The sequence below is a fragment of the Mastigoproctus giganteus genome, chromosome 10 (genome assembly GCF_048544385.1).
Source record: "Mastigoproctus giganteus isolate SK-2022 chromosome 10, ASM4854438v1, whole genome shotgun sequence".
NCBI lineage: Eukaryota > Metazoa > Arthropoda > Arachnida > Uropygi > Thelyphonidae > Mastigoproctus > Mastigoproctus giganteus.
The window spans coordinates 158,874,556-158,887,470 of NC_143584.1; the positions used below are offsets into that span (position 1 = coordinate 158,874,556).

General features: G+C 39.9%; 1 protein-coding gene across 1 annotated transcript in view; it reads right to left on the reverse strand.

Moving 5' to 3' along the window:
• The window catches only part of LOC150079412 (uncharacterized), a 178,054-nt gene that overhangs the window by 112,504 nt on the left and 52,635 nt on the right, over positions 1-12,915 (reverse strand). Inside the window, exon 3 of the mRNA XM_090383056.1 lies at positions 2,492-2,585. Within this exon, the coding sequence (XP_090239182.1) occupies positions 2,492-2,585 (94 nt within the window). The remainder of the gene's footprint in view (positions 1-2,491; positions 2,586-12,915) is intronic.

Sequence of the window (12,915 nt, forward strand, 5' to 3'; positions counted from 1 at the left end):
ATAAATATAATACCATATGAACCAGTGCACTATGATCAAAGTAGTTAATGTACAAAAAAACCTCCATATGAACTGGAGCACTATGGCCAGAGTAGTTAATGTACCAAAAAACCATCCAAATAGCAATAACCATTTAGGGACTAGGCTAGTTTTTAAAATAAATTCTGGTTTTAACATCTTACTTGTAACTACTGAAGACTGGCACAATGTCATAATTGCAAGCTGCTACAATGAATATCCCATGTCAAGTTGTACTGAAATTTATCGTTGCCACAGGTTAACAGAAGAATTGCGAAACACAAAACAGGGAAAGGGCTCATCAGTGTTTTATGCTAATATGCATATACCACCATCCAACCGAATATTATAAATATATATTACAGGAATACCTTGCATAGCGCGGTTTCGAACAGCACGGGTTTCGCTATAGCATGGTTTACAAATTGAAAAAAAAAAAAAATTAACTGCATTACGCACCAATAAATTTGATATGTATGTATGTATTATAATATCAGCACACAGGCCAATGTGTTATGGATTTAAGGCCACGCTGACTGTTGTCGCAACTCCCATTATATATATACGGACTATGCTAGCATTCATACATTAGTAAACACTCTAGATTATGAGTGGTGAGGTCGTTGACTGTGAATAAGCTGTAAAAATATTTTTTGCTGTGTATTTTTATTAAAGATTATTTTTTAAAAACATTACACCTTTATATGCAAATATGAGTGGAAAGAAGAAATGTAATTGTGCTGAGTATTCTTCTAGATCCAAACATCAAATGAAGTATGAAAGTAAGGCAGGTGTTGCAAAATGACATTGATTGTCATTTTGCAACACCTGCAAAAAAGAAGAAAAAAACTGTGCAAACTAAGCTGATCAGTTATTTTTCAAAATAAAAATACAGTACATACTTCACTTATATTCTTTTGGTATGTACATAAAAATCATTTGTACTGTACTTACTAGTATTTTTCATTCTTATCATTTTAGTTTCTTTTTTTGCAAGAACTTTGTGTTCTTCAATTTATTGTAAACAAACACCTATATATTTTTGCAACTTGACCCATATAATCAAATTGTTGGAACACATTACATTAAAATACATACTAATAATATCTCGATCAGTGCGGTTTCGGACAGCGCAGTATTTTTTTGGCACAAATTAACCGCGCTATGCGAGGTATTCCTGTATTTTGTAATAGCAAAAGACAGTATAAGCAGCAATGCTTTTAATGATTTGAAGGTTGGTTAGAACAGGCACCAAGGCAATTAAAGCCAATGGGGCATAAATATATTTGTCTGAAAGTTTCCAAAAGAATAAACCATGCCATCTTGTTTAAGATCAACCACTCAGGCATAGAGTTTTTAACCCCAAAGAATGTGTTTCTTCTGTTGAGACAAGATTTGTACCTAGGCTTCTTCCACATGGTCCTGAGGGAACAGCAATCATAGCCGCAGTGCTATCATTTCATTATTTAGTATCAAGGATGAATCCTTTTTTTTTTTTTAATTAAAACTTTAAATTAAATTAAACACAAAAAAAAAATGAGAACTTATTAAGTATCATTAGGTATTATTAAAGGTAGTCGAGTGATCAGAAGTAAGAGTGCAGTTGCACACGCTCTTTGAGTGCACTGGGGTTCAAGCCAGTGACTGCTAAATATGATCAATGTTTGTATTCACGAGTTATTGTAAACTCCACTGACTGGTGGTTGTGCCGCAGTAGACACAAGAACGTTTTTAAACATTTTTTACATGCAATGTTAAAATAATATAATATAAAACTTTTAAAAAGAACAGTGCCCAAATGCAACACCTGTATGATTCAGGTGTTTTCAAAAATTAAATGATTAAAACAAAAATTACATTAAAAATTGAACTAACTGATTTTAGTTTGGTCATTTCATTTTTTGACGATAATCTTGAATGACAGGCACATTATCTTTGGGAATTAATTATTCTTTTTTAAAAATATAAATTTTTTTTATATTAGTTATAACTTTATTTTAACACTACTTGTAGTATTAATCTTTAGAGCTAAATATTTAACAAGTTTTAATAATTGTTAAATTAAAAGCTTTGCCTCTTGTGGCATATAATTCAACAGAAAGAATAATACTTTCCATTTACCATTAGCTTTACATTATAATCATTTGGTTAGTAAATAGGTGGCCTTAATAAACTTTTCAACCAGGACAAGTTTTATCTAAAATTTGTATAAATACATAAATCACTCATATAAAAAAATATCAGTCATGACAATATGAATTAAAAGTAGAATACAGCCATATTACAAAAAAGAGTATTAGCAAACTGGTTTACTTAATAATTTATGCAAGAATTTTTAAGGATCATATACTGTATACACATACTTCACTCTGAGTTTTTAAATCAAACTTCAGGCAAAGATAAACTATCTATATATTAGATTAACAATCTATATAATCTATAGATTAACAATCTATAGGATATTATGGTATACCTGATGAGGTAGGAATCAGAAGCTGTGCTCCCTGAATACCCTGAACTGGCTGTCCACCAGATGCAAGGATAAAATGTGGTGTAGTTACCTGTGGCTACGGAAGACAGAGAGAGAGAGAAAAAAAAGTCTTAATAGTTAAAGTAAATGTAACTACACCTTAAGAGTTTTCATACAATACTTTATAATTAAATTTTTTGATTCTGCGACAAATAGTTTAACAATTTCTATTGTTTCAACATTATTATTAAAATGCTTTATTAACAGATAAAATAGAAGCATAAAAACCATTCGTTCTATTTTTTTTTTTTTTTTTGTTTTAACATTAAAGATATGTTTAGAGTAGCAATGAATTCATTAATTGACAAAAAAGCTTCTAATCTGGATAAATGGAAATATTTGAACAAAGTTATTTTAACAATGTACAACCACTGAAAGTGATATATAAGTAGTAATTTATTACTTTTCTTGTTTAGAGAATTATTTTTCTCTAAGCATATACGATTAATAATGGTAGCAAAATGAATTTTTGGAGTATTTCAGCAAAGGAATTATTTATAGGTACCACCTTTCTAATTACATAATGAATGATATCTTTCAGCTCATATAACATTATGGAAAAAATTTTTGAAAATGTTCTGTTTATTTGCATTTCTTGGTGTTCCTTTATGAGTCTGGATAGGGTAATTTAAAATATGACATTAATTTTTACATAGTGTCAATGGTTGCCTAGCTAGAAATGAAAGAAAAGTAAATGTGTAATGATATCATATCAGATTTATTAACAATGTTTTAACTTCCATGTGAAACTGAGTATTGATATTTGCTAAGGTAAGCAACAAGCAAAAAAAAAAAAAAAAAAAAAAAGTATAAACCCTTCTAATTAATTTAAAAAAAAAAAAAATCCTTAAAAATGCATATTGAACATTTTTGTCTTTTTGGTCAGTGTGATCATCTTGAATCAAGAAACATGTATCTGGTTTTTGATTCAGGTTGTATGTCCTAGTGGAATCTCTCCCCATGCTCTTCACTAACACTATAAAAGTTTCTCACTTAGCTTATGAAAGAATCTAGGTGAGAGCGAGAATGCAAGTAATGGAGCTTGACTGACATTCTGCATTCCATTTTTCCATAATTTTCACTCAACTTGTCAAATAGTTCTTTGTAATTTTCACTCAATGTTGACACAGAAGCCATTCACTACAAGAAGAAATGACTACCATGTGTTTTGCTCAGTATCAATTGTTTTGTCTTCCAGTTCTTGTGAATCTAAAATCTGCTTAAATTGTGGCCCAATAAATAGGTCATCTTCCACTTTTGCATCAGGTGATTTTGGAAACATTGTATATGCTTCAAAGAGTCAACCTTTCATATACAATTTAGATACAGTACTTTAACAAGTTGTTTGACCATTCCCCGCTTGATATAGAGTGATGAAGCAAAGCTGTTTCTTGGAACCAAAGGACTGGAGAATGGTGAGAAAAATAAGAACTTCACCCTCTGTGGAGTATAATCTGTTTAATTTCTTTTAAGACTATAGATTATTATTATTATTGATTATTATGAACATAAAGACGGCAAAATAGGAAAACGTGAAAGTAATTACATATTCTACAATCTCTGCAGTCAGAAGAAGTGATAAAGGGAGTACAATGAAACATATGAGAATAATCTGTAGTCCTTTAAGAAATTACAGGAAGATTACACTCTGCAGGATGAAGTGCTTATTTTTCTCAATAGCCTCCACTTTTTGATTAAGCTGTGCACCACATCACTAAAAGAACATCTTAGAACCAAAGAATTAGCATTAGCATTAGAAGAATGATGCAAGACGGCATGCTTATACTGAATCAGCAAAAGAAAAAAATAATAAATAAAATAATAAAATTAAAAAAAATAATAATAATAAATAAAATAAATCATGACACCTGCCATTTCACCCATTCATTCCTTTCAATACTGTGTCTAGTTCTTCCTTGAATTTATTTAAACTATCAACTTCCACAACAATAGATGGAAGTTTGTTCAAACAATCAACCACTCAGTGGCTAAACACAAACCTCCACATATTTATTTTGTAACCATCCTTCTTCAATTTAAATTTGTATCCCCCTCATGTCCATGTTCTCAGCAAGAGGAAGAATCCCATTAGCACTGAGCTTGCTCAATCCAGTCGAAGCCTTAAAACAACTCAATCAGATCACCTCACAGGTGCTTAGTCTCCAGCCGCTGCAATTTGCAGAACTTAAGCCTTTCTTGGTAAGAGCACCCCTTTGTTCTCTTCACCAATATTGTTGCACTTTGTACTCGTTTCAGCAGCTCCATATCCTTCCTAAAACAATGCCTCCAGACCTGTATGTAGTACTCAAGATGTGGCCTGACTATTGCCTTAATTCAATGGGATAAACACCTCCTTATCCCTGCTAGCAAAATTCCTCAAGTAGGATTGTTTACTGCATTGTGTACATCAAGCTGCAACTCAATTCTGTCAGACCATTCTCTGCTCCTGTAGTGCTGATCTAGGGTCCAGCTGCTCCAGAGGCAGAGAAAGCATGGGGACTTAGTGAAACCACCTTGCAAATCCATAAGGAACCCTAGCTTGATGAAGCTAGGGTTCCTTCATCAATTATTGATGAAGTATGACCAGTATTAATGGAATGTCCACAGACTTTCCATTAATACCAGTCATACTTGTGATCTTTTCTGAAACATGCTTTACAGATTTGCCTTGTCTTCTTTAATATGAACAGAATGAATAACAGGAATTGATTGGTGTATATTCCCATTATGAAACAGTTTTCAAAATTTTACTTGAATTGTCTATGTCTTTACAATCCTGAAGAGTGGTGTCTACAAGGGGCCATCACTCTTTGGGATTGTGCCTAAAAGACTAGTCAAATCAAAACAATTGCTCAGGAATTTTGGAATAGTGTAAAAACATGTATAAGTGACATTAGAATTAGTAGAGGTGTATAATGCTTATACAGTATCAGCCAAAAAGAATAAATTGCATCCTGTACGCATGAAAGATGTTTTATGTGAAAACATCTTTGACGAAAATCAGAACTGTTTTAAAATTGAACAGTTAGAACCTATGTTATGAACAATGTCATGTTTTATGCTCATGCCTGCTACTTATTCTACAGAATCAATGTTAGCGACATTAGCATCATACTTCAGTCCAAAATATTTAGTAAGAATGATGTAACGTTTTACGCTCACACCCGCTACTTACTCTACTGAATCAACATTTGGAAGAGGTTAGCGAAATCCAAGTCGATAGCCTAATTATCCATTTGTTGAATAGTATGATGTCACAATCACGATTGCAACAATACAAGCATTTGTATTGCTGTAATACACATTTTCATTACATTCCATTGTTAGGTGCCGCTATAGATGCATCATAGATGCTTTCACATCAATAATTTTCTAATTAGTGCAAGGGACTGAATGCCACAATGCTATAGCTGAGTGTTAAACAATGTAGAAGTCAAATTCAGTGAGTTGTCGAGAGTATCAAGCAAGCAAACCTAAGGAAATAAAGATGGAGGCAGTAATGAGTGTAAGGTGTAAGGTGTATTTAGTGTCAGACGGCACCAGGGGTTTCCCCCATCTCCGTGTTGCCTTCATTGTGGGTGTACCAGTTCACTGGGAAATGCCAGAGATTTAAAAGTGTGTGGGCTTTGTATCTGTGTGATGTCGTGTACCGTTGTTCATCTGGTCGTTTAGCCGCTGGACCCCTGCTGAGGCCCAACGTTGCCCCACCTTCGCCCCGTGGAGGCAGACCAGGTCCACAGTAGTTTTAGTTTCACTCTGGCAGGTCCTGCCACCTAATTTCCTGAGATTTCAGAGGCTAGGACCTAAAAAAAAAAAAAAAAAAAACGCGCGCGCTCTTTTATATGCACGTACGTACAGACAGAGACATATATCCATCATCGTCGGTTTGATGATCGTTAGGTGAGGGGAATAATGCTTGCATAATAAAGGCCGAAAGAATGGGCGAACGGGAATTTTGACATAATTAAGTTTTTGTGTGTGGGACATTCGCTAGCATAAAGATAGAGTGGGTGGGAGACTGAAGGCTGGGGGGGTTAAGGCAGAAATATGGGGATGATAGAGTAGGCAACCCCAGAAGTCAGTGAGGCATGCCCATGCCTCACCAGGAGAAAGTAGGGGGCGCCGGGGGGACTGTCCCACCACCGGCGCAGGGGAGGGGGTAGAAAGGCACCAGGCAAGGGAGCCCGGTGAGCTGAAGAACAGATGTTCTTTGGTTATAATGGTAGTGGGTTGTGGCCATTTGGTTTCTCCTCGTCCTCCTCCTCGTGAACAGTGCCTGTGCATAATCCGAGAAGGCTTGATACTCCTCCTTTGTGTCTAGGAGGTGATGTTCTTGTCCCTGTGGTAAGTAGTGGATTCTGGTGAGTAAAACACCACGTAGGTCTTCATAGAGCCTGCAGTCATACATTAGGTGCTGCCAGCTCTCCAGCCCCCCGCAAGTGCAAGTTGGATCAACCTGAATCCCAAGTGGAGACAGTTTGGCATTAATAGCTCCGTGTCCAGTTAAGAGGTACGTTGCTTGTAGACCTGGGGAGAACCAGTTGGGTGAGGTTGGGTAGTTTTGTTCAAAGTTGGGTAGAAATTTCTTTGTGATCTCTCCCTTTTGAGAGTTGCTCCACCTTTCCTGCCATGCCTGCTGCAGGTGAGTTTGTATCCTCTTCTTTTCCACATTTCTATTGCTGGTTAGGTCAATAGTGAACCCCAGAAAAGTCTGTGGGGTGCCTTTGTCTAGGTAGTATAGTAGGCCGCGTTGTATGATTTCTTGGTCCAGCGGGAGAGTGCCTGCGAGCACTTGCAGGGCGTGGGTGCTCACCGTGCGGCAAGCGCGAGTGATGGTTAGGAGGATGGATCTGTGAATTTGGTCCGTGATACGGCTGTTTACTGCTGTTGTAGTTTTTTGAAACCATGCACCGGATGCGTAGGTGACGATCGGAGTGAAGATAGCTTTGTAGAACAGTTTGAGGACTCGCTTTTTTAAGCCCCATTCTTTACGCGTGACCCTGGCAACCATGGCTGCGTAGCGTCTTATTTTTTTACGGTGATATTTCAGATGGTCCTGAAATGACAGTTTTTGGTCCAATATCACGCCTAGGTATTTCAGTTGGTTGGAGAATTTGATTGTTTCCTGCCCAATTTTTATTTGCGGAGGCCGCCTAAGATCAAGGTGTCCCTTTAGTAGGATGGAGTTTGTTTTTGTGGAGGATATTTTGAGTTGATTTCGGTTTGCCCATTCTTGGAGAGTGGTCAGGGCCCGATTTGCAAGGACCTCTAACGCAGCTCTTGAGTTTGCCTGTATCGTCAGAATGAGGTCATCCGCGAATGCCTGAGATTGTACTTCATTGAGATCAATGTTAAGAAAGGTGTCCAAGACAATATTCCACAGTAGTGGGCCAAGGACCGAACCTTGAGGGCAGCCCCGATGGACATGCCTGGAGAGTGTGCCATAGGGGGCGGTGACTTTGATGGTTCTGTTGCTTAGGTAACTTTTGATTGTGTTATAGAGGTTTTCCGGCATGTTGGCTTCGCGCAACCTCGCCAGGACGCTCGGCCACCAAAGTGAGTCGAACGCCCCAGCGAAGTCCACGGCTATCACTAGGAAGTACTTTGTATTACATCTGTTTACCTTGGTCAGGAGGTGAGTTAAGGCATCCACGGCGGAGGTTCCCCGTATGAAGCCGAATTGGTTTGCTGAGGCCAGGCCTGCCTCATCATAGTAATGTTGGATCCGTGTGTAAAGTAGTCATTCAAATAGCTTATTGATAACTGTCAAAAGTGCAATGGGCCGATAGGAGTCCGGAAGGTGCGGTGGCTTTGTTGGATTCTTTAGGATGAGTTTAACGTTTGCCATCTTCCAGGAATTCGGGAAGATACCTTCTCTGAGACAGAGGTTATATAGGTTTAGTAGTAAGTTCGGAGCGTACTCTACCGTTTTTTTGATAATTTCGGGTTCCAGAAGGTCCGGTCCAGGGCATCTATTTCCCTTTATTAGGTCTGCTGCATTGCTGATCTCTTCCATGGTGAAAGGGTGCTCTTTTGTTGCCGTCTGATGAGTCTCGTTGGCCTGGAAAACTCGGCTCTGTTCTGTTGTCATTGTTTGTATCTCTGGATGAAAGGCAGCGTCAAGGATATTGTTGATGGTGTGTTCCCAAGTGATAGTCAAGTTTCCTTCAGGTGTTTTAGTGGCTTCAACTACTTCCCCTCTGGGAAGTTTGTTGGTGATGATCTTGTATACAAGTCCCCAAGGGTCCTTGTTTTCAGTGGTGGAGACCAGGCGCTCCCAGGATTGGTTTTTGCTTTCTCTAATTTGTGCTGTATAGGTGTTTCTTGCCTCTTTGTAGCTCTGTCGTAGGGTTTCAATTTCCGCCATCGGCCAGGAGCATCTGGCTCGCTGGAAGGCCTTTCTTCTTTCCTGTGCCTCCTTCCTGAGTCGCTGGAGGTTTTGATTCCACCAGGGCACTTTCCCTGGTGTTGGATTTTTCTTCCTGATGGCTGTGTCGCTGGCTTGTTTTATGATTTCAGTCGTTTTAATTTGGAGGATTCTTGGGTCCTCGATACGTTGGAGTTCTCTATGTCGTTGTTGTATGCTATTCCGTAGGGTGGTCTGGAAGAGTTCCCAGTCTGCCTTTGCTATGGCATATCTATGGGCAGTTTGTCTGTTCACAGGTACTGTGGCCAGTGATTTGTTTAGACTGAACGTAATGGCGCGATGATCAGACGTTGTTCAGGCCTCACGGACGGTCCATTTGGAAATGTTGTTAGCAGCATTCCTAGTTGCCATGGTAACGTCTATAGTGGCCTCCCATAATGTGTTGCAGAATGTAGGCAGATTATTGGGTAAGTTTAGTACAGTTAATGTTGAGGTTGCCAGGAACTCTTCCAACTTGGTCCCGTTTCTGGTACCCTGTCTATCTGGGGTATGACTGTGCCACATTTGCGACCGGCAGTTAATGTCTGCTCCCACGATGATTTCTGCATTTGGGAGCATATCACTAGCCAGACTTAGGTACCTTACTGCGAAGTCGATGTCCTCACCCGGAAGGCAGTAAAGGGCTATGACATAAAACGCGCCCAAGGCCGTGGTGAGTTGGGCACATGCGGCCCAAGATGTGCACAGCTGAGTGATTTTGGTCACCGTTATATCTGGGTTTCTTACCAAAATCGCTGCCCATGGGGTGTCATCCCCCGTTTGGACTACTTTGTATGTTATGGGATAGCCCCTGACAGCCTTCATATGTACATATGGTTCTTGTAATATTACTACATCAATGTTTTCTTCTTCCGCCTTCTTGCGGATTTGGTCGGCGACCGCCTTGGCTCTATGTGCATTTATCTGCATGAATTTAACCTCTGTGATGTTATATTTTTTAGGATGTGTTCCCATAGTTGAGTCTTGATTGGAATAAACTCTTTGCTTTCAGGTATGTAGGACATTGACCATCTCTGATTGAATGTGCGCTATCTAACTTTAAACTCTTGCAGTTTGCACAGGTTGGGTCGGTGTTTTTGTTTGGGCAGTCACGGAAGGCGTGACCTTTTGCCGAACAATGCCCGCACGTGGGAATTGTTTGGGTGCATGTGTGGGTTGGATGCCCAAATTTGCAGCATCTGTAGCATTTGGGCACAGTCACATGCTCCCGAAAGCGGTGACTGCCCCAGTTAACATAGATTCTGTTCTGGGTGCTTAAAGCCCTCCATGCCATGGGCGCGAGCTCGACAACCCAGTTTTGGTGGCTTCCGTCCCTTGACTTGGTTATGTACTTGGGCGTCACTAGGTCTTCCTTATTCCTGTCCGGAAATATGGCCTGTAGATTTCTTTGGAATAGCTCCTCTGATAGGTGATCTGGGGTAAGGTCTTTGGCCAGGTCATATATTACGATTGAAGGGCCTCAGTTTTTGGGCGCAGCAGCGGTTAGTCCTAGTTCAGGTATTTTCGGATTTTCTATTATTCTTTGTGCTTCCTCTCTGGTTTCCGTTTCTATCAGTAGTCCGACATTCCTTGTTTTCCTTAAGGCCTTTATTCTTGTTGTCTTAAATTCTTCGTTTAGGTTAGTCATTATTTGGGATTTGAGTTGTTCACTGGACTGGTTGTCGTGGGGTTTTGTTGGTCGTAGGACCACTAAGTGTGGTTGTTTAGGTAGGATCTTTCTTTCGGGTTCGGGTGCTTTGCCGGCCACTATCGAGTCACTTGCTGGTGTCCTCAGCACTTGTGCATATGACGGAGCGCGCTGTAGCATTTGTTTGTCTCCATCCATGTTTCGTGCTTCCAATATTGCCTCTGCCTTCTGTAGTTGGCCGAATGTGTTCATTAAGATGGCTTCAAGTTTATTCCATTGGTGTACGATTTCTGCTCATAATACGGATGTTATTTTGCTGCAGCTTTCCTTCATCAGATTTTCTAAGGCCGTTCGCAGCAGTAATGTTTGCTCTGGAACGGTTCCCTTCGGTAGTGTTGGATCGAGTTTAGCATTTTCTGAAGGCTTGGGTTGGTCATCTGTCCCTCCTGGGTGTTCATGCTGATCCTTTATTTGGCTGGTGCTCCGGGTTTTCCGGTCAGATTTTGGAATTGTTCCATTTTTGTTTTTTCTTTTGGCAATTGGTCTATGATCCTCGGCCTCTTACTGTTTCTCTTCAGTTTGGCTGAGGGTACCAATCTCAATGACTTCCATGTCGTTTTCATGCATTTTATTTGTTTTCCGGATAATCGGAATTGTCTGGTTTATCGAGGTACTGCTGCTTTCCTACACAGGTCTCTTCGGGAGTCGCTGAAAGATGCCTCACATGAGTCCGTACGTTAATTTGGAGGGGTACACTACTATGTGTGTGTTTTTCCTTCCCCCACCGAAACAGATGGGGGGAAACAGCCGAGGGTAGAAATTCCCCTAGGATGATGGGAAATTTTTCCTTAGCGGTTTGTGAGGACGCTAAAGATGATGGTCAGATGAAAAGATCAAAAAAGTTGGGAAATGCACGAGAGAGAAGTTCCATTTCACCATGAAAGTTTATGGCAGAGAGGGGGGGGCAGTCACTGAACGCATAGTTTGTAATTAAAGGTTAACTCAGTCACAAGAAAGTTGGGGCTCTCGTTCAGCCCAGGGTACACACTATTTAGCATTAGCATTAGTAGAAGCATTTGATGCAAGAAAGCAAGCTTATGCAGCATCAGCCAAAAAAAAAAAAAAAAAAAACCCACTTCCACTTCACCCCTCTGTTCGTTCAAAATACCTGTCCAGCTGAGCCTTAAACTTATTTAGGCTATCAACATCCACCACAAGGGATGGAAGTCTGTTCCACCAACCAACCAACCACCCGCTGGCTAAAGGCAAATTTCCGCACATCTATCCTACATGTCTTTCCTCAATTTGAATTTATGCCCTCTCAGGTGATTATTCTGAGCGAGAGGAAGAATCCCATCAGCATTGAGCATGCTCAAACCATTCAATGCTTTATACACCTCTACCAGATCACCTCGCTGGTGCCTAGTCTCCAGACTGTAATTTGCAAATCTTAAGCCTTTCTTCGTAAGATCACCCCTTTGTTCCATTCACTAATCTTGTTGCCCTTCTCTGTACTCGTTCCAGCAGCTCTACATCCTTCTTGAAATGAGGCCTCCAGACTTGTATACAGTACTCTAGGTGTGGCCTGACCATTGCCTTATACAATGGAATAATCACCTCCTTATCCCTGCTGGAAAAATTCCTGTATATCGTTGACAATACTCCATGAGCTACTCTTGCAGCCCGTCTGCACTGCTCAGAGAACTTCATATCTGCCTGCACAACCACCCCCAAGTCCCTTTCATTCTCTACCACTGTCAGTGTAGTACCACAGAGTTGATACGTTGCTCAGGGGGTTGCTGTTTCCCATGTGTAGTACTTTACATTTGTCACTGTTAAACTTCATTTGCCACCTGTCAGCCCATCTGCTCAACCTTTCCAGATCCTGTTGCAGCAGCATAGTGTCAGTAGTGTCCTTGACAACCCTGCCAACCTTTGTATCGTCTGCAAACTTGGACATTAAGCTTGATATACCATCATCAATATCATTTTATAAATACAGAAAACAATAATGGACCCCAACACTGAGCCCTGAGGGACTCCACTAATAACATTAGTCCACGATGAGCAGTGTCCATTGATTACCACTCTCTGTCTTCTCCCCCTCAACCACCCCTTTATCCATAGCAGCAATTTGCCTCCAATGTCACACTGCTCCAATTTGTGTAGCAGTCTTCCATGTGCAACAGTATCAAAAGCCTTTCTAAGATCCAAGTATATAATATCAAAGTTATTCCCTCCATCCAGTTCTTTTGTGACTGCATCATAGTATCCAATCAAGTTGGTCAGGGCAAGACTTTCCCTTAACAAAAC